The sequence below is a fragment of the Chelonia mydas genome, chromosome 14, assembly GCF_015237465.2.
Source record: "Chelonia mydas isolate rCheMyd1 chromosome 14, rCheMyd1.pri.v2, whole genome shotgun sequence".
Classification (NCBI taxonomy): Eukaryota; Metazoa; Chordata; order Testudines; family Cheloniidae; genus Chelonia; species Chelonia mydas.
The window spans coordinates 43,219,056-43,240,817 of NC_051254.2; the positions used below are offsets into that span (position 1 = coordinate 43,219,056).

At 60.7% G+C, this 21,762-nt stretch overlaps 1 protein-coding gene across 4 annotated transcripts; it reads right to left on the reverse strand.

Annotated features, from left to right (window-relative positions):
- Positions 1–74: 74 nt before the first annotated feature.
- On the reverse strand, positions 75–21,748 carry PRRC2A (proline rich coiled-coil 2A; the record flags this gene model as incomplete). 4 transcript variants are annotated; one of them, XM_043527881.1, is given in 24 exon segments in its annotated part: positions 75–152; positions 376–549; positions 671–886; positions 1,037–1,122; positions 1,238–1,373; positions 1,459–1,574; positions 3,026–3,261; positions 3,576–5,642; positions 5,838–6,036; positions 7,973–8,306; positions 8,740–8,951; positions 9,148–9,526; positions 9,710–9,914; positions 10,435–10,525; positions 10,664–10,803; positions 11,028–11,107; positions 11,331–11,482; positions 11,889–12,032; positions 12,748–12,820; positions 13,404–13,503; positions 13,678–13,855; positions 13,936–14,108; positions 20,248–20,294; positions 21,519–21,747. In XM_043527881.1, coding segments are annotated over 22 exon segments (5,508 nt in total), but the record flags the coding sequence as incomplete, so codon positions are not given.
- Between the last annotated feature and the right edge of the window lie 14 nt (positions 21,749–21,762).

A 21,762-nucleotide genomic window follows, 5' to 3' on the forward strand; every position in this document is an offset into this window, starting at 1 on the left:
TCCTGGACTCACCTTCCCCCAACCCCCTCCCAGAGCTGGGACAGGACCCAGGCATCCGGGCGCCCCGCACTCACCCCCTCCGTGAGGCCCGGGGCCGGGGGCTCCTTGCCAGGTTTGCTGCCCTCGCTCACAAGCAGCCCCAGGTCAGTGTCCTGCAGGGACAGGAGCCAGGTGAATAGAACCCAGGTGTCCTGGCCCCCAGCCCCCACCCAGAACCCAGGTGTCCTGGATCTCAAGCCCCCCCGGCTCTAACCACTAGACCCCCCTCCCTGCCCAGAGCCAGGGGAGAACCCAGGCATCTAGGCTCCCCCCATCCCCTGCCCGCTCTAACCCCCAGCCCCGAGTTAGGACCCAGGTGTCCGGGGTGCTGCTCACCTTGTCGCTGGCCCCGAACTGGATGGGGGGGCCAGGGCTGGGGGTCGCTGGCTCGGGGCCGGGCTCAGGGCCCCCCCCGCTCTCCCTGGCCATCTCGGCTCGCTGGGAACGCTCCGTCCCGATGGGGCCTGGGCCAGGAAGGGCCCGGGGGGCCGCCGGGGGGCTGCCGGCCTGCTGGGGAGGGGAGAGGTAAGTCATGGCCCCCAGCCATTCCTGCCCTCCCCAGGCCCCAGCCCAGCCCCCCCCTCGCCACCAGCAGATCAGCCCCCCCGTAGGGCCCCAGCCCCCCTCCTACCTTCTTGTCCTTGTGAGGGCTGGTGTCTTTGGGCGCTGGCCTCCTGCCCTGCTCCTTGGGCGCTGCCCCCTCGGCCCCAGGGGCGCCCTGCGTGCCCCCCACACCAGGCTCGGGGGTCGCCTTCAGGCCGCCGTCGGGGGAGCTGCGCTGGCTGCAGCTGGCTGACGAGACCTGGGAGTCGCTGCTGAGATCCACCCCGCTGTCCGATTGGCTCATCTGGGGGCGGGGGCGGGGAGAAATGGGTTAGGGGGCAGCACCGACTGCCCGGGGAGAGCCCCCCGCTGCCCCTGCCCCGCTCCCTGCAGTACAGCCCCTGGGGCAGCCCCGACTGCCCGGGCAGAGCCCCCTGCTGCCCCCCGCGCTCACCTCTGTGCTGACAACGTCTTCAAAGGCATTCAGTGGGTCCATCCAGGGCTCCACGGATCTGGGCCGGTAGGTTTTCCTGGGGGCACCTGGGGGGAGGGGGCAGAGCGCGGGTGAGGGGATCTATCAGCAGCCACCCAAACTGCCCCCTGAGAAGGATCCAGCGGCCACAGCGCGACTGGGTCCTGCCCCCCAGCTCCTTACTGGATTGCAGCCGGCTCCAGATGTGGGGCGCCAGCCCCTCGGAGGAGCTGCTCCTGCCGCGCTGGCCCAGGTGGGCGCTGGGGGGGTCCTGCTTGGGGCCGGGGAAGCCGGGGCTGTGGGAATAGCCCAGGGGGTCCTGCGGGGGACGAAGAGGAGTGTTAATGCCGCGGGGGGGCAAGCGCTTGGGGGAGGGCCCCCCGGTTCCCGCCGTCCCCTCTCACCTCCTGCTTGTGGGGCCGGTCCCGGCGCCTGGGGAGGAAACCGTTAACCCCGGGGACGTCCCCCAGGGCCCTGGCGCCCGACTGCAGCAGCTGGGACTTGGCCAGGAACGGAGGCTCTGAAACAGAGGGGGGGGGTCAGTGTGTCCCTGCCCTCTGAGGGGCGCCGGCTCCCATCCGGCCCCGGGGCAGGGACTGGCTGGCTCAGGGGGGCAGGGAACGGGGTCCAGGGTCTATGCGCTCTAGGGCAGTGGGCTCCAACCTTCTTACACCCAAGATCACTTGCTGAGTTTAAGGGCAACCCAGGATCTCCCCCGTCCCTTCCCCGAGGCCCCGCCCCTTCCAAGGCCCCGCCCTGCGCACTCCATCTCCCCCCCCACCTTTGCTCACTCTCCCCCACCCTCACTCACACCAGGCTGGGGTGCAGGAAGGGGCAAGGGGGCTCAGGGCTGGGATAGGGGGATAGGAAGGGGCATGGGGTGCTGGCTCTGGGAGGGGGCTCAGGGCTGGGGTAGGGGGTTGGGGTGCTGGCTCCGGGCAGGGGCTTGGGGCTGGGGTCCAGAAGGGGGCATGGGGTCCTGGCTCTGGGAGGGGGCTCAGGACTGGGGTAGGGGTGCCGGCTCCGGGTAGGGGCTCAGGACATGGGGTGCCAGCTTCGGGCGGGGGCTCAGGGCATGGGGTGCCGGCTCCGGGCGGGGGCTCCGGGCACGGGGGTAGGGGTGCAGGAAGGGGCTCGGGGCACCGGCTCCGGGCGGGAGCTCAGGGCACGAGGTGCCAGCTCCAGGCGGGGCCTCGGGCACGAGGGTAGGGGTGCAGGAAGAGGCAGGGGGTGCCAGCTCCAGGCGGGGGCTCAGGGCACGGGGGGCTCAGGGCACGGGGGTAGGGGTGCAGGAAGGGGCACGGGGTGCCGGCTCCGGGCGGGGGCTCAGGGCACGGGGGGCTCAGGGCATGGGGGTAGGGGTGCAGGAAGGGGCATGGGGTGCCAGCTCCAGGCGGGGGCTCAGGGCACAGGGTGCCGGCTCCGGGTGGGGACTCGGGGGGCTCAGGGCACGGGGGTAGGGGTGCAGGAAGGGGCATGGGGTGCCAGCTCCAGGCGGGGGCTCGGGGCGCCGGCTCGGGGCACGGGGGGCTCAGGGCACGGGGGTAGGGGTGCAGGAAGGGGCACGAGGTGCCGGCTCCGGGCTGGGGCTCAGGGCGCCGCGGCACTTACGGCAGGCGGCTCCCCCCTGCCTGCCCCGGCCCCACGCCGCTCCCAGAAGGGGCCAACCCACCCCCATCCACTCCCCTCTGCAGGCACCGCCCCCAAAGCTCCCATTGGCCACAGTTCCCTGTTCCTGGCCAATGGGAGCTGCAGGGGCGGCACTTGCAGGCAGGAGCAGCAGGAGATGACCCCTCAGCGCCGTGGGGCCATGCTGGCTGCGCTCAGGAGCTCGACCCCAGCCGGGGGCGCCGGCTCCCATCCTGGCTGGGCTGGGGCCTGCGTGTGCAGCGAGTTTGCTGGGTCTCGGGGCAGTTCCCCGGGGCACTCGGCAGCCCGTGGGCTGGCGGGTGGGGCCGGCGGGGCTGTTACCTCGGCTGTAGCCGCCCGGGTGGGCGGGGAAGGGAGCTGGCGGCGTGGGGCCCGAGGCGGGTGCGGTGCCGGGGGGCGGCTGCTTGGCGCGGGCACCGTGGCGGCTGCTCAGCTCGGCCAGGGCCTGCTGGATGCCGGCCGGGTCGCTGGGCACCACGTGGTCCAGCCGGTAGACGGCGCTGGTGGTGGGCCCGGGTGGCAGGCTCAGCCCCGGGGGGCGCTCCTCCGCTGGGCGGCTGGGGGGAGAGCGAGTTAGGGGTGGTGGCTGAGTGCCCCCCAGTCCTGCCCACCTGTAGCCCCCCAAACCTGCATCTGCCCCCTCCGCCCCCCAGCAATGTGTCTTTGCCCCTGAGCTCTGCCCACCTCACCCAATTCCCCCCCAGTGACGGTCCATTGTCATTAACGCCCTGCACCCTCGTTATGAGCCCCCATTAGTGCCTCCCCCATCTGGCTCCCACTCCCCAGGGCCTGCAGGCCGCTGCCCCCCAATTCCCTCCCCCCAACCACCCCCAACATGTGCCCCCCCCGCTGTCCGTGTCTGCCCCCACACCTGCGGTTCCTGGGCGAGGGCCAGGCCCTCTTGTCCCCGCGCCCGCCGCTGGGCCCCCCGCGGCCCCCGGCCTTGCCCCCGCTGCCGGGCCCGGGGTTGGTGCGCCGGTTCTGCCGGTCCATGCCGGGCCGCTGGCTGGAGAAGCTACGCTTGGACATCTCCTTGCGCTGGGCGAGGGTCAGGTCGGCGCCGGCCCCTCGGCCCCCCAGGGAGGGGGCGCCGCCCCCCTTCAGGAAGGCTTGGGGTGGGGGGCCCCCCGGCTCCTTCTCGCCCGGCCCGCCGCCCCGGCGCTCAGTGAAGTCGCTGCTCTCCGAGGCCGTCTCCCACTCCTCGTTGGCCTGGTCCGAGTTCTGGTTGGACAGGTCGGGGGACTTGGTGCCGGCCACACGCCGGGAGGTCGTTTCCTCGGCCGGGGTGGGGGGCAGCGGGTACGCCGGGGCCCCCGGCCCAGCCCGCTGCTCCCCGTTGAGCCGGGCCGCGTTGTCCCGCTCCTGCTTCAGCCGCCGGAAGCGGGGCGGCTTGTCCTGCTGCTGCGAGCGGCCGTGGCGCCGCCGGCGGGGGGGCCGCTCGAAGCCGCGATCCACCACGCCGTTGGGGGGCGGCCCCTGCTGCTTGGGGGGGGCCTGGAACCCGGCCAGATCCTCCGGCGCCGGGAGAGCGGGCCCCGGCGCCGCCTTCTCCTTGCCGGGCGAATCCGGCACCGCCTCCTGCTCCGGCTTCTTCCCGGGCGGGGGCTTGGCTGGGGGGCTCCAGGTGCTGGCTGCCGGGGGGCGCCCCCCGCCGCGGCCGCGCCGTGAGGGCACGCCGCGGGGGGTGAAGATGCGGCCGCCGCGGGCGCCTGGCTCCGCGAGGCGGGGCGGGATCTTGTCGGCGAAGCGGGGCAGGGCGGCTGGGCCCCGGTGCCGCTCCCCCTTGGCAGGCTGGGGGGCCAGCGGGGGCGGCGCCGCCTCCTTGTCCGAGTGAGCCACGTCGCTGGCGCTCTCGTGGGTCTCGCTGCCCGTCTCTGAGCCGCGCTGGCGCCGGCGCTTGGGGATCTCCTCGTACTCGGAGCCCTCGCTGCGTGTCTCGCTGGCGTTGCGGGGCCGGGGGCCTCCCCCGCCGCCCGCGGGCCCGGGCCCCTCCTCCAGGCGGTAGAAAGGCTCCCGGTAGCTGCGGAACTCCCTGCTGCGGCCTCGGCCCCCGCCGCCCCGGCCACGCCCACTGTAGGCACCCCGGAAGCCGCGCCCACGGGCGAAGTACTCCCCCCGGCCCCGGGCGCGCCCCCGCCCCATGTAGCCGCCGCCCCCACGGTCGTAGGGGCACTCCCGGCGCCGGCGGGTGGGCGACAGCGCCCCCTGCTGCTCCTTGGGCAGCCCCGCCACGGTGCCGTTCACCAGAGCCTTGGCTTTGGCCTCCTTGCCTGGCTTGGGGGGCTCCTTGGGGCCGGGCTGTGGGTCCGGCTTGGCGCCCGCTGGCTCAGTGCCCTCTTTGGCTTTAGGGCGCGGCTCCTCAGCCTCCTCCTTGGGGGGCGCGGGTTTCTTGATGGGCCCGGCTCTGCGTGGGGGCTTCTCGCCGCCTGGCGGCTCCTCCACCCGCCGGCTGCTGCCCGGCCGGGGGCCCCAGCGTGTCTCCGTCTTGGCCTCGCGCCGCGGCGGACGGTGGAAATCATGCGGCTGGCGTGAGGGGCGCTCGGCCCGGCGTGGCGCCTCCTCCTTGGGGGGCAGGGCCGGCTCCTCCTTGGGGGGCAGGGCCGGCTCCTCCTTGGGGGGTTTCTTGGGTGCCACCAGGGGCTCCTTGAACCCGGGGCCCCTCCCTGGCTCCTTGGGCTCCTCGGCGTTTGAGGGCTTCTCGTCCGGCTGGCGCTGGGGGGGCTGGGCCAGGGCCTCGGGGCGCCCGTTCCTGGCCAGCTCCCCTGGAGTGTTGGGGGGCAGGGCGAGGCCGGCTGGCCAGGGCCCCCCTGGGCGGGACTCGTCCCCTGGGAAGCGGTGCAGGGGGGCCGGGGCGCCATTCTCAGCAAAGGCTGGGTAGCTGCCCACGTAGGGCTGGGGGGTGGCGGTCTCCCGCAGGCGGACAGGGGGTGTCTCACTCCTGGTGGGAGAAAAAGGGGCGTCAGCCCAGCAGCTGGGCCCTCCACTACCTGCCCCAAGCCTGGCCCCCTACCTCCCCTGCCCGATGCCCTACCCCGTCAATGTCCTCTGCTCTGCCCCACAGACCTCCCCAAACACCCACTGACCTCCCATGCCATCCACGCCCCTGGCTGCCAGCCCCTTTCCCCCCACTCACCGCAGGCCCTTCTCCTCCTCATCTGGCTGCCGGAGGGGCGAAGCCAGGGGCCGGGGGTCAGAGGCAGCGAAGACGTCTCCCCCCCAGGCCAGCTTGGGGTCCATGGGCGGGGTGCCCCGCTCCCGCAGGATCTGGGGGTGGCGCTCAAACTGCTCCGAGCTGGATCCCCCGCTGTCCGAGCGCTCGCGGGGCAACAGGCCTGGAGGGGGGACGCAGGGAGCACACGTCAGAGGGCCAGCACCCCCGGAACAGACCCACGGCCCCCCTGGGTTAGACTAGCCCTACCCATGATGGAGGCAGCCACACTCCTCCCCCCACAATGCACTTGGGGACCAATGGGGCAGCGTCAGGGCATGGCAGCAGTCACATGACCCAGGAGCAGGTGGGACCAATGGATCACATGACCAGCCACAGCAGAGGGGAGCTGGGACCCAAACCACTGCAGCCAGCTGGGTCACATGACCCAGACCAAGAAGCTAAGGGGGAAGCATGGGGGTGATCATGTGACCAGGCGTGGGTGGGGCCAACAGGTCATAAGGCACCTCGTGAGGTCCCTAGTCCCGGCCCCTGCACGGGTGGCAGGACTCAGGATATCGAGACCACCCCCCCCAGGGGTTTGTCCAACCTGCTCTCACAAACCCCCCGGCCCCCGGCAATTTATTCCAGGGCTTCACCAGCCGGACAGCCAGGGAGCGTTTCCCAACGTCCAACGAAACCGCCCTGGCTGCAGTTTAAGCCCAGTGCTTCTTGGCCTGTCCTCGGAGGTTAACGAGAACAATTTACCTCCCTCCTCCTCCTAACAGCCTTTACCTACTTGAAAACCGTTCTCAGCTCGTCTCCTCTCCAGACTAAACAAACCCAGGTTCTCAATCTTCCCTCCTAGCTCGTGTTTTCTAGACCTTTCATCATTTTTGTTGCTCTTCTCTGGCCTCTCTCCAATCTGTCCACATCCTTCCTGAAATGTGGCGCCCAGAAGCCGACACAAAACTCCAGCTGAGGCCTGGTCAGCGCGGAGCAGAGCGGGAGAATTACTTCTCGTGTCTCGCTTACAACACTCCTGCTACTCCAGCCCAGAAGGATGTTCGCTCTTTTTGCGACAGCGTTACACTGTTGACCCATATTTAGCTCTTGCTCCACTCTGACCCCCAGGTCCCTTTCCGCAGGACTCCTTCCTAGGCCGTCATTTCCCATTGTGTGCGTGCAACTGATTGATCCTTCCTAAGGGGAGGACTTTGCATTTGTCCTCATCGAATCTCATCCTATTTACTTCAGACCGTTCCTCCAGTTTGTCCGGATCATTTTGAATTTTAATCCTACCCTCCAAAGGACTCGCAACCCCTCCCAGCTTGGTATCGGCCGCAAACTTTATCAGTGTCCTCTGTATGCCGTTATCTAAATCATTGATACTGAAGACATTGAACAGAACCGGGCCCAGAACCGATCCCTGCGGGACCCCACTTGTTCTGCCCTTCCAGCCTGACTGTGAACCCCTGACAACGACTCTCTGGGGACGATTTTCCAACCAGTTCCGCACCCACCTTATAGTAGCTCCATCCAGGTTGTATTTCCCTAGTTTGTTTATGAGACGCTCATGCAAGACACTACCAAGATATACCTCGTCTCCCGCCCATCCACCAGGCTTGTCACCCTGTCAAAGAAAGCTCTCAAGCTGGTTTGAGGCGCTGTGCTCTCGACAAACCCAGGCTGACTGTCACTTATCACCTCATTATCTTCTAGGTGTTTGCAATTTGATTGCTTAATGATTGCTCCATTATCCTTCCGGGTACAGAAGTGAAGCTGACTGGTCTCCTCCCCGGGTGGTCCTTATTCCCTTTTCATACACGGGCACTAGATTTGCCCTTTTCCAGTCCTCTGGAATCTCCCTCCCCCCCCCGTCTTCCGGGGGCTTTTCAAAGGGAATCGCTAACGGCTCCGATTTCTCCCCAGTCAGCTCCTGGAGTATTCTGGGACGTATTTCATCGGGCCCTGGTGACCTGAAGACCTCTAACTTGCCCAAGGGGTTTTTAACTTGTTTGAGACGTGACCCAGGCCCCAGGAGGGGGTTGCCAGTGGCCGAGCATGGGACCCGGGTCTAGCCCAGGGAGTCCCCTGAGCCAGGCATGGGCGGGGCTTACCAGAGGGGTGCACCCCCGGCGGGTAGAAGTCCATGGGCGGCCGCCCCTGCATCATGCGTGGGTCCATGTAGGGCGGGATCACCATCCAGCGGGGATCGAAGTTCATCTGGGGCATGGGCGGGGGGCGCCCCATGGAGCCTGGGTACATGGCCTTCGGCGGGGCCTGCTGTGGGGGGGGAGGGGCCTGCTGCTGCCCCGCCCCCTGCGGAGGGTGGATACCAGGCGAGGGACCCAGGCCCGCCAGGGAGGCCGCCGCCTGCTGCTGGGGGGAGGGGGGCGCCGGGGGCAGCCCATGCTGCTGCTGCCACTGCTGCTGCTGCTTCAGCAACTGCTCCTGGGGGGCACAGCGGGGTTAGCGCCCCCCCCACGGCCCCCCGCGCCAGGCTGCAGCCCCCCCACGGCCCCCCGCGCCGGCTGCAGCCCCCCCGCGCCGCACGGCAAGGGCCCCCCCCCACGGTCTCCCCCGCGCTAGGCTGCAGCCCCCCCACGGTCCCCCGCGCCGGGCTGCAGCCCCCCCACGCCGCACGGCAAGGGCCCCCCCCACGGCCCCCCGCGCCGGCTGCAGCCCCCCCACGGTCTCCCCCGCGCTAGGCTGCAGCCCCCCCACAGCCCCCCTGCGCCGCTCGGCGAGGGCCCCCCCACGCCAGGCAGCAGCCCCCCCTCCAGCGGCTGCCCCCACGCAGGGCTGCAGCCCCCCCCCCAGGCGAGGGCCCCCACAGTCCCCCTCCTCCAGCACAGCGCCCCCTAGGGAGCCCCCCAGCTGTTACCTGCTGCTGCCGCTGGAACCGGGGCGGCAGAGACTTCTGGTACTTGGAGTAGCCCAGGGTCTGGGCCGGGGGCGGCTGGCGTGGGGGCGCCACGGTCTCGCCCTTAGGCTCCGTCTTGGGTGCGGCAGGGGCCACTGGGGGGGCCGGCACCACCACTGGCTCCTCCGGGACCTCGGGCGCCTCTTTGGGGGCAGGCGCCGCAGGGGGCTCGGCTGGGGAAGAACGGGGGGGTGGGGGGCGTGTCAGTCGCTGGGCACGACACGGGAGCAGAGAGGCCTCACCTGGCTGTGCCTGCCCGGCGGCCCCTGCTGAGATGTGGCCCCTGGGGGGCGGGTTACCCGGGGCCCCCAAGGCGCGGCCCCCAGGGGCGGGGGGCGGGTTACCCGGGGCCCCCAAGATGCCTCCTACCTGGCCCGGCGTCGAAGCTGCTCCGGGGTTTGCTGGCCGGGGTCGGCTCCTCCTGGTCTCTCTTCTCCTCTGGGGGAGCTGGGGCCGGGGGGGCCGTGGCGGCCGGGGGGCTGGAGACGGCTGGGGCCGGGGGCGGCGGCGGGGGGGCCGGCGCTTCCTTGGGGGGCTCGGCTTTGAGGCGCTTGTCGGGGGCCCCAAACTTCTCGTCCAGGCGCTTGAGCTTCTCGGCGCAGGCGGCCCGGCGCTCCTCCTGCATGCGGCGCTCCTCCTCCTCCCGGCGCCGCCGCGCCCGCTCCACCGCCGCCGAGATCTCCGAGGAGGACTGCTTCCGCCGCTGGCGCCACGCCTCGTCCTCGTCCTCCGGCGCTGGGGGGCGCGCCTGGGGGGCGGGGGGGGGGGTCAGGGGGAGCCGGGCCCTGCCCCTCGCCCGCCCCCCCGCTCCAACCTTCCCCCATTCACCCCCGAAATCCTAGTCCGGTCCCCCGACTCCGCCCCACTGCCCTTAGGTCCCTCCTGGAACCCGCACAGCGAACCCTCCAGCCCCCCCCCCCAAAACACTCACTGGGAAGTCGTTGGGCTGCCCCCAGCTGCCCCGGTTGGGGGGTGGGGGTGGCGGCGGCGGGGGGCGAGGTGTGGGGGCGGCGGGCGGTTCCTTGGCCCCCTCCGGGGGGCGGGAGCCCTCAGCCCAGGCCGCCTTGACAGGGGGCAGCTCCTCCTTGGGGCTGCTGGCCTTCTTGCCCTCGAGGCCCAGCCCCTCGCTGTCCTGGCTTGGGGGCAGAGGTCAGAGATCAGCAATAAACACAGCGAGATGGACCACGGCTCTGATCGGGGGGGGGGGCGCGGGGGCAAGCCTGTGGGTCTGATCCAGGGTTGGGGGGCATGGATGCAGGGCAGAATGGGCTAGCGGGACCGAGCCAGAGGGTGGAAGGGGGCAGGCTGGCGGGTCTGTGCTGACGGACTGGATGGGCCAATAGACTGATCCAGAGTTGTGGGGCAGGACAGGCTGGCGGGTCTGATCCAGGGGGCTGGATGAGCTGGTGGGTCCTTTTTGGAGCTGGGTATGGGGGTGAAGGGATGGGCAGGGATGTGGGGCAGGCTGGGCCGGTTCCGGGGGCCTGGACGGGCCAGCAAGTCTGAGCTCGGAGGGGGCGGGATGGGGCGAAGGATGGGCCGGCGGGTCCAAGCGGGGGGCAGGATGGGCCGAGCAGGGGGCAGGACGGGCTGGCAGGGCCCAATGGGGGGCAGAGGAAGGGCAGATAGGGGGCTGGCGTCCCAGGTCCCTCTTACTGTTTCTCGGCCCCTTCCTCGTCAGACTCTTTGCCGTCCTCTTCGTCGCTGAATTTCAGCTTCTCGGTGTAATCCACCTCCTCGTGCGCGCCTGGCCAGACAGACAGATGGCGTCAGAGCCCCGCAGCCGGACCCCAGGGTGCTGGGGTGGAAAGGAGCGCCCCCCAACCACCCCCCCACAGGGATTTCGAGGACCCCCCCGCTCTGGATCCCCAGTGAGGGGTGCTACCTGCCCAGCCTTCATCATTCTCCTGGTCCAGCTCGTCAAACTCCTTCAGGTCGTCCTGCCTGAGCACGGGCGGGCGGCTCACCGGCTCCGACACGCGCTGGGGGGGCTGCGAGGGGCGGGGCCCAGCCAGCCGCGGGAACCTGGGGGGGCGGGAGAAGCACAGAGGGGCTAGGGACAGAACCCAGGAGTCCGGGCTCCCAGCCCCACTCCCCTGCTCTAACCCACTAGACCCCACTCCCCTCCCCCAAGCCAAGGAAAGAACCCAAGAGTCCTGGCTCCTGGATGCAACCACGGGACCCTGCTTGCCCTCAGAGCTGGGGAGAGAACCCAGGCATCCTGATGCCCCCCCAACCCCTCCACTCACCTCTGTGCGTCCGGGGTAGGGTAGCGGTAAGGTCCCTGCGGCCCATACGGAGGCGGGAACGGGAGATACGGGGGGTACATCTGAGGGGAGACAGGCCGTTAGGGTGGCCCCCCAATGCTTGGGGGTGGGAGATTTCAGCCCCTCCCCATAACCCTCGATCTGCTGACCCACCCTCAGTCACAGAGATGGATCACTTCCCCGTGTGGGTGTCCACCCCCCGGCCAAACCTCCCCCGCCACCTCTTCGCTCCCCCTCCCCTCCCCACGGAGCAAACCCCCCCTCCCCTGTCCCCGGGACACTCACGAATGGTGGCATCATGCCCCGGTAGGGAGGGAAGTGGGGCGGGGCGGAGGGCTGCATGCCCACCCCGGCCCGCCCGTCGGGGGCTCCAGGGTGCTGCTCGGGCACCTCCCCGTCAGTGCCCCGCCCGCCTCCATCCCGCCAGCTCGTCGCATCTGCAAAGGAAAGGGGGAAGGGGTAAGGCAACGCGCAGCCACAGGGGCTGGTTGTCCGGGGACCTGGGCCAGCACAGAGATGCGGCCCCTCTGGGGTGGGGTGCAGAAACAGGGGACCAGCTGAACAGAACAAGGCCGTGACCCGCAGCGAAGGGGACCCGTGCGGGGGGTAGGGTGGAGGGGGACCCTGTGGTAGGCAGGGGAATGGGCTGGCCAAGGTTTGGCTGACACAGCCGGGTTCACGGTTCAGTTAGGGGGCCCAAGACATTGGGGTGTTTGATGACACAGAATGTCACAGGCCTCTCCTTGTGTCCCCCTCCCTCGCCCTGCAGCAGAGGCCCCCAGTGCCGCATTGGGGCACCCCTTCCTGGGTGGGGGAGCGCCCCCCTGTAGGGGCGGGGCTCACTCTGGGGGCGGAGGTTTGGTCCGGGCCCATACGACGCATCGGTAGTGTCCTTTTCTTTGCCAGCTTTGTCCTGGTCTCCAGCCGCCTGCAGGGTCGGAAATTCCTCGCGAGAGAATCGCGACAGTAGGCTTGATCCCTTTCCACCTGCAGAGAGAGGGAGGCTGACTGTCTAGCCCACCTCAGTGACCCTGGAGGACCATGGAACAGAAAGAATTGTCCCCTCTATGACCCTGGAGGGCCCATTATCTTCCAGCTCTATGACCCTTCAGGACCAAAGGGGTGAGAATTGCTACCTCTATGACCCTGGTGAACCTATTATCCTCCACCTCTATGAAGCAAGAGGCTGTGACGTGCCAACTCTCCAACCCTTGAGGGCCAATGTGTTTCACCTCTCTGACCCTGGAGGACCAAGGACCAGAGGAATTACCACCTCTCTGACCCTGGAGGACCAAGCCAGGGAACTGCCAGGCTGAATGAGACTGGGACCCACCTAGCCTGTCTCTGAGTGGTCATGGCCAGCTGCTTCAGAAGTCCATGCCAGAAACCAGCCTGTGGGTGGTGCCCAATGGGGATGGGCATGTCCTTCCTGATCACTGGCTCAGCAGTGGGCTCAGGCCCTGGACAGTTGGGGTTGGGGTTCGAGCCCTCATGTCTCATCCCCTCTAACTCAGCCTGAGAGCTCCCATCAGCCACTGAAGTGTCTGAGCCTGCTAGGCTCTTTGACTCCATGACATCAAGTGGCAGAGAGTTCCACAGGCCAATGGTGTGCTTGACATTAGAGCATCCCCCTAAGAAGCCCCAGCTCCTTGCAGCACAGTTCCCCCAAGCTCCACTCCGGGGGATCGGTAAACAAACTCACCATCTCCTTGCGCTCCATGGGTAACGCTGGCCTGTGCCCAAGACTTTACCCCGCTTGCTACTGTAGGGGGATTCTGACAGAACAAAGGAGGGGGCGGGGTTAGGTTGATTCTGGGGACTGCAGGCCCCTCACTAGTCTCCCAAGATCCACCCACCAGCCCCACGTTCCCAGCTGCCCATTGAACAGCTCCCACTGGCTGATTCACTCTCAGGTTCTGGGCCAAGGCTGGGATGCTCCTTCGGCAGAGAGGTTACAGGCCGCAGCACCAACCTCCAGCACTAGCGCCCCCCGTGGCCCTAGGAAATGCCAGCAGGGTCTAGGTGTCAGCGACATGGACGCAGGCTGGTTGCAAGAGAGAAATCCTGAGTTCTCTCCCTGGCTTTGGGAGGGGAGTGGGGTCTGGTGGGTTAGAACAGGGGAGCTGGGAGCCAGGACTCCTGGGTTCTCCCCCTGGCTTTGGGAGGGGAGTGGGGTCTGGTGGGTTAGAACAGGGGCACCGGGAGCCAGGACTCTGGAATGGGGGTGGTGGTTAGAACGGTGGGCTGGGAGTCAGGACTCTCCTTGTTCTCCACCATGGACACTATTTGGGGAGTTCCCCTAAAGGCACCCCCAGGATCTTGATCTCTGTCAAGGGAGGACCCCCCCCCCATCTTCACCTCGGGTGCTGTTGGGGGTCGTTTCGGTGGGTTTGAGGCAGACGTCTGTGAAGCCGGCGGTGACGGCGATTCCGGCGGCTGAGCTGTCGAGGCATCGGTACTGGGATGGAGGGAATGAAAGAGGCCAGACGATGGAGAGCGAGCGAGAGAGAAAGAGACTTCAGACCTGGGGCCAGATGGGAGCCGGTGCCCCCTAGAGGGGAAAGGCCCCGTGTCCCATTTCCCTGCCCCTCTGAGCCAGGCCCACCCTCACACAGAGCGGAAGGCTCCTCACCTCTTTGGGTCTGACTGTTCCTGCTTGCTTGCCCATCCTGTCCCGTCTTTTGGTACTAGTGAGACGTTGGGGTCATTGCCTTTGTTCTCCGCTTTTAAGCTTGGCAGGTTCGCAGGGGGTGGCATACGCCGGGCAATGGCAACTTTCCCGAGACTCTGCAAGCCATGGCGAGGGGCTACTGTAGGGAGAGAGAAGTTAGGGCCTGTTCTGACCCCTCCACCCGCTTCCCTGCAGCATAGCCCCCCCTCGTGCCTATACCTGTGGGTTTCTGAATCTCTAAGGACTTCCCCTTGTACGTATCAAACAGGTTGAGCGACGAATACTTTTTTCCATCCTTCCCCTTTGCTGTTTGCCCCAAACGATCTGACATCGCGCTGGAAGGTCATTGAGTACGTTGGTTCCTCCTGGCTCCTCGCGAAACGTGCCTCTGGCTGCAGGAAGGACAGAGGTGAGAACCCAGGAGTCCTGGCTCCCAGCCCCATCCCCTCTAACCCCACACCCCAGCTAGAGCCTGGGACAGGGTCCGGGAATCCTGCCATTTTGCTGCCCTTCCTAGTTTCCTTGTCACTTTTACAAATCCAAAGGCCGTATTTGCCTTTTCGCTGAAAGCTGGTGTTTCAAGAGGAATTGGTTTGAAGCTCTGTGCTTATGTTAGGTCCCACACAAACCACCTCACCCACTTCCTAGGAGATAACATTTTTAAAAAAGAAAATGACGGAGACAGTATCAGACAAAGTGAGCCCTGGTTTTTTTATGAGAATGGTTGAGTCCTGTATGGTTTTTATTTGAAGTCCAAGAACGTGAGGGTTGTTATAAGAATAAGTCAGCCAACCCAGCATCCCTGGGAAAGGTTTTGCTGGAATTTCACCAGTGACAGGGGCTGGTTTGCTTTGGATTTCAAACTTTCCCCTTGCAACATAAATGACAATGGGGGTGAAATAGACCTGGCTCTGAACATAGTCCCAAACAACAAGAGACTGTGAAAGTAACGCAGGTACTTCCTCAAAGCCACATAACAGGGAACCAGGAATGAGGGAGCTATTTCTGTAGTCCCAAACAAACAAGGGAAGATGAAACTGATCAGGCCATTTGTGTAATCCCAAACAAACAAGTTACATGGCCCTGAGGCAATTGGTGTTTTCCTTCCTGGTCAGACCCGGGGCAGGGAAGGGAAGCGTTTCTAACCCCTGGGGTTAGTTTCACTCCATCCTCCATGCCTATGCCTGCCCCTTTAAGGACACGTCCTTGACTCACCCTCTGAGCCTGAGCTCACCTCAGCTGAGACGCTGGGATCCCAGGGTCTCCCTGACAGCTGTGGTATAGCTCAGTACTGGGGTCGGGTGCGGACACGGGATGGGGCTGTCTGGGATTTCGGAAGGTGCAACTCACCCCAAGTGTCTGGCGATGGGGAAATCCAGCATAAAGCTACCTGGAGTCAGCCATATGAAATCTCAGCCCCCCAGCTCTAACCCACCGGACCCCACTCCTCTCCCAGAGCTGGGGACAGAACCCAGAGTCCTGGCTGTAAAACACATCCCTGTAAAGCAGGTGTCTCGCCAAGGTATCTACAGCAGTTTCCAATTGAAAGCTAAATCTGTGCGCTTGCTCTCTGAAATCACTGTGCCCGATTTCCCCATACTTCCTGGCTGAGCCAATACCCCCCAGCCCGGAGCTGGAAGACACAGCTGGGTGGAAAGGCTGCAGGTGGGAGGAATTCTCCAGAGCCCAGCGAGGCTGCAAGCGCTCCCTTGGCATGGCCTGGGAAAGGGGAAAATGAGATTGGCTGCTTTTTAGCAGCCATGAGGGGGAAAGAGAGGGGCGGTGGGGAAAGAACCAGAGATGTCTCTCCCTTCCTCCCCAAGTGCAGACCGATTTAGGGGGAGGTTTGGTGAGGACAGAATTAAAGATCAATCCATGGCGCAGAGAGATGAGATTCGGAAATCACAGGCCATGGGGCGGCAATCGTCGTTTGGGATTTCCAACCTGCCAGGCTGACACAAGAAAACTCAGACCAGATGATCTAATGGTCCCTTAAAACCCATGGCTTCACTGCCCCAGACTGACAGGTGGTAATTTTACAGCCACACCTCATGGAGGTCTTGATACCGATGGCTGGGTTTATTTTCACAGATTAAGGCCAGAAGGGATAACTGTCATCCTCTAGTTTGACCCCCCGTCCAACAGGCCACTGCTCTACCCTGAATTAATTCCTGGCTGGATTTTCAGAAGGCGGGGAAGCAAGCAGGAGGACAGGAATGCGTGACAGAGAAAATAAAAGTGTAAACACAATCCACTCCAAGAACAACTCATAAAATAGCCTAAGAATAAAGAGGGGTGTAAATAAATCCATACAAGAACTGTCCAATCTACAGAGAGTAACAAATATGGCTAGCAAAAAAAATTCTGCTAATGGAGAGGTGTATCCAAAGCATTCAGTTTATAAGCCGTCCACAATTATCGCTAACAAAATTACTATTAACAAAGGAAGGGCACACACAAATCCACATGAAAACTACACAGTCCTCTTACAATCTACCCAGAATAATCAAACGCTGTTAAATGAGGAGGAACGGAAGGAATCAACAAAAACAACTGGTCAAGAACAGGAGAGGAAAAAAATCCACAATCTTAATAAATACAAAGATTGTTAACCAACACAGCCAAGTGTAAATAACCCACACAGCGCAAAGACACTGGTACGAGCCTCTGTGTTTCCAGTGGCCACCAATATTAGTTAATTTCTCCGGTGGGTTACGTACAGTGCTCTGTAGTCGTAAATACCATCCTGCATTTTCTTTACAGAGAGGCAGCCTGTGGCCTAGCAGATAATGCACTGGACAGGGACTCAGGACACCTGCCTTGAACTAGCTCCATCCCGGCCTCTTGGGTGACCTTGGGGCAAGTCACTTCCCCTGTGCCTCAGTGTCCACATCTGTAAACTCGGGAGAAGGATATTGACCCTTCTTAGTAAAAGACTGAAAGCTCTACATGGGAAGTGCTAGGTAAAAGCTAAGGGTCATTATTGCGGGATGGGGCCCAAACCTTATAAACAGCTTTTTTGTATCAAGAGCAGTACTCTGTATTTGCAGACATTTTAATTCAAAATGATTTCTTATTGTGAGGATTTCTTATTGTGGATGTAGATTGTTCACATCTCTCTACTTGTTAGCAAGACATCCAGAGCCACGAAGATTATTAAGATTTAAAGGGGAAACAATCCAGTCATGGAGTAAACACTTAATGAAAACACTGTTAACAATATCATGCATGCCTCTTATTGGGTGGCAGTACCTTGTGTTAACAATGTCATACCAATATGGCTCAGAAATACAAGATACTGTTAAGAAATATTGCTAAGAAAGGAAGAGAATACAGGATATTTTTAGGAACAAAGATTAAAATGCACCCAGAATAAATATACTGTTAAATACAAAACTATATTGTTAAACAGAAAGTTAACAATATACACGCACAACATATATATATTTCATTGTTAACAAATGAACAGGGGATACAACCACCACAGAATGACAGAAATGTAGGCCTGGAAGAGATAATCTAGCCCATCCAGGCAGGATTAAGTGTACCTGGTACGTAACACCACTATGAAATACAAATATTGTTAAATAAACAGGACAATCACATCACAAAGTGAGGAGTAAACAAGACAATATTAATAACTGGTCCAATTCACAGCTGTATCCACTAGATGCAGAAAAATACAAAACACTAACATGATTTATATATAATCAAAGGGTGAATGATACAGCACTGGATAAACATATATGGCATAAGTGCCCATATTTGAAATCCTGTGTTAAGATTGTAACACCGTGACAATTATCTCCCAAAAATGACTGCAAGTTACTTAGAGACCAAGGGGCAAAACACTTTTTTAGGGGGTGGGAGGGAAGAATCTTTATTTTACAGATATTTGATTGGCAGACAGAAGGAAGCTGTCGGAGAAGGAAGCAGAGAGGTTGGGGTTTCTTTAAGCACCAATTCCTCTACATTGGAAGTATCCAGGAACAGGGCAGCATCCACTCGAACTCACTGGGAAAGTGACAATTGATATTGTATTTTAATCTTGATTTGGGATCAGGCAAACCCTCGCTATTCAGGTATCCAGTTCTTTGCACAAATTTTGATCATTCAAATTATGGATTTTCTTTTTAAAAGGCCCATTACAGTCACATGTAACATCGGCTGCCCCTCAAACAGTGTATGAAGCTTTAGAGTAAGTGTAATTTTGGGGCCTCTCTAAGAGATATGATGTGTGCTAATATTTGTGGATTATTTACCTAGTAATTAAAGGGAAGGTTTAACAATGTCTCCTGGCCCTACTTTTAGCGCCACCCTGATAAAAAGACATTACACATAAACCTGAATTCTTCCTCCGGTCTCTTTGTGGCGATGGTATACATTTAGTTCCCCACCATGAAACGTATAAATTTGGCTACATTACGGATGCTCCATCATGAGTACTGAAGGGAGACGAAAATAAAGATTCCCCTAGGTATAATTTGAGCATCACCCCCTCAAAAAGGGGATCCATTCACAACACAGCTGGTGTCACTGGGTAACAATAAGTGTACAGAGAGCAGGTTATCCTGAATATCGCTGCAGATGGAATAAATAAACCATTCGGATTTGGCATTCATCAGCATAATCAGGGTGGTCCCTGATTTCAATACCCAAATATGGCTCTAGCTGGACGTTAATTCATTATAATGTCTGTTCATTTAGAATGGTTTATTAATTTAGCATTGTCTTTAGTAGGGTGCCACTGGCATACCCCTGGGGAGGTGTCTTAAAATCTTTACAGTTACTGAATTAATGAATGTTTTTGTACCATAAATTCCAGGTAAGAGACCCCCAGCCTTAAGCTGAGAGTCGCCATGATACACAGATACGGACTGACTATTAAATTCATCATTAGATGTCAAAGACACCCCACCAATGTCGACATTGCCCTGACCATGCAAATTAGAAGACCCCACCCATTACTTTAGCTGATTCCTTTCCGCCCCATTCCTCATTTTCTTGTAACCCTAACTAAGCCTGCTGCTAAATTAACCTTTATTCTTCGGTTCTGTCCCAGCCCCCCAGATCTTCAGGAGACAGATGACACACAATACGGTAATAATTTGCACCAACTATGCACACCCACATTAACAAAAATAAAATAACGAGGGATACCAACCCCACTCTTCCCCCTTCGCTCCCCCATCTTTTAAATGCTCACATAACGGTCAGTAATTTCAATTCAATCTATGTTATTAGTCCTACAGTATACACAGCACGGCATGCATTCTTTATTCTAGTCTCTCATTTTTATTTAAATATGGGACCAATTACCACCTCCACAACCCCAAAATGTAATGGGTTTGTACATCTAAATGGATATTTATTAGTAATTCACACAGATCTCTTATTTTACTTCTTTCCTAGATTAAAAAAAACAAGACCGCATCCGCTCCACACCCCCAATTTCACTTTCAACCTAATTTAAAAAATAATAATAATAAATCAACCATCAGATAATGACTGAATATAAATAATTTAGCTGCTGAAGCCTGAGTTGGCATTAAGAAAGGGTGCGGTAAAATTTCCATTCCACCGTGTACACACCTCCTCAAATTCAATTATAATAGCCCTAAACAGTCTTTATGAGACAAGGATAATTACGGGGTAAGAAAGAGAAAGAAAAGAAGAATTCAGCCCCCCAAACCAACAGAGACCCACTGATTCCCACCCTAATCACAGATCGATAATGAATCTGTGATTGATGCCTTCAGCTGGCAGGTGTAGGGCAGTGCTGAAATATAGGGTAGAGTTCAAATGGACCACCCCAAAATGGCAGCACCCCCCCCCCAAATAAACACCCATGTGGATTTTTTTTGTTTGTTATTGGGGCTTATTTCGGGGGGGGGGGGGGGATACACAGACCTTCCTTCATCCCGTCACACACCCCAAATGTGAATCACCCCAATATCATTTTAAAGGAGGGACTAACAAGTGTGTCAGGACAGAGGAAAGAGGGGTAATGCTACACAACACCATCAAAATACACCCCCAAATCTCTACACCACCATGAAATCATTTAAATTGCCAATGGTCTTTTTTTAGGGTGGTATCAACGTACGGCCTAATTCACCCCCTATTCTACTACAAGCACCCCATATTTATGCCTTCCATTGCAATGGACTATTTTTAGGGTGGGGAATATTAGGAAAAGCTACTTCCTGTTTCACAATCACCTTCCCCTACCCCAGATTTCAGCAACACCCCGATTTCCAGCAGCCTGAAAATGGGGGACTGGGTTCCCCCCCACCGATTTAAAAATACGAGGGTGCGGCCGAGAAAGGATTGGGGGTCATTTCGATCCACCCCCCCGGCTGTGTCCTAAACCAGCACCCCACAATGAGGAAAGTTGCCTATTACCCCAAAAATTGGGGTGGGGGTGGGGGGGTGCTTTTGTTTTTTTACAGCGGTTTAAGATTTTTCTCAGGTGTGGTTGAAAAGGAGGTTTACAGGAGACCAACAGGCATGCACCCCAAATTACAGTACCATCTCAGTAGCACGGATGGGGTTTTTCAGATGAATTCAGGGTGCCGCTTTAAATAGGAGGGAGAGACATTAAATGGCACCCCTGTTCTACCACCAGCATACACCCCACATTTCAATGACCGCCCATTATTTCCATCATCATTTCTTAGTACCCCCCACAAAAGTGGCCTCGGTTTTCTCAGTAACAAATATTTTAGGGTGCTACAGAAAGAATGAAAAGGGATTTAATTAGCTCTGATTTACCCCCCCAAATTTCAACAACACCCCAATACGTGAACATATTCCACCCCAGAAATACAGATGAGGGTTTTACAGTGGTTTCGATTTTTTTTTTTTAGGGTACCACTGGAAAAAAAACAAAGCAGCGGGTTCAGTCAGATGCAGCCCTGCTCTGGCATCGATGTGCACCCCAAATTTCACACTCACCCCAATAGTAGCATTAAAAGCCCACCCAAAATGAGGGTTGAGGTGTTTGGTGGGGTTGATTTTTTTTTTTTTAGAGTGCCGGGGAACTAAAGAAAGAACAATGAGATTCACCCCTTGCCCACGCATCAACATGGACCCCAGATTTCTGTGGTACCCCAAGACCGCTCCTAAAAGTGTGCCAGGACCCCACAAAGAGCAGGCCGGATTTGTCCAGTGGGTTGAATCTTGGGGGCAAAACTGACAGCGATGGGGGGAGGGAAGAGGGTGACAGCAGCCTTCACCCCGTCTCTCCCCACCTGCCCAGCCCCCCCCCAGAAACCCCTCACCCCAAAAACCCCATTAACCCCTCAGCCCCCTTTAAAATTGTGGGGTAGCTTCAGTGGCTTTGAAATTCTGGGGCCAAATGGGGGTCCAAGAGGGATCCAGCCCCCCCACCACTGCGTACCCCTCATGGTGACCCCTCATTGAGCCCATGGGGGACAAGTTTTGGGGAATGGGGGGGCTACTCCCCCCCCCCAACAGTCACTTGAACCCTGCGCTCTGAGGCTCTGAATTGGGGGGGGTTAGTGACCCCAGACGCCCCCCCAAGGGGCAAATGCCCCCTGGAGGTGGCAGGGGGAGCGATTTGGGTGGGGATGAGGGCGTCCAGGGGGGAGGATGGGAGCCCCCGAGGGGCGGATGGATGTGGATGAAGATGGGGGGTTAGGGAGAAGGAGAGGGCTGGGAACAAGATGGCGGAGGCCTGAACGTTCTACCGGCTCAAGCCGATCCGTCTCCCCCCCCCCCGCCCCCTTTATAGGGGCTGAGCGCCGAGCCCAGCGGGTCGGAACCGGGTCGATACCCACCTCTTCGGATCGGGCTCGGTCCGCTCTATCCGGATACGGGCTTCCCGAGAGCGGATGGGGTCGCCAGGCGGAGGATGGATGCGGATTACGGCGGGTCCCCCCCCCCTTGTTTTATTATTTTTTTTCCAGGGCCCGATGTGGGAGCCTCGGCGTCTAGGCACCGACTAAACGGCCATCCGGGTCCCAGACCCCGGCGGTGCAGGGGAGGCCACGCCCCCACGTTGCGTAAGGGCGGGGCTAGAGA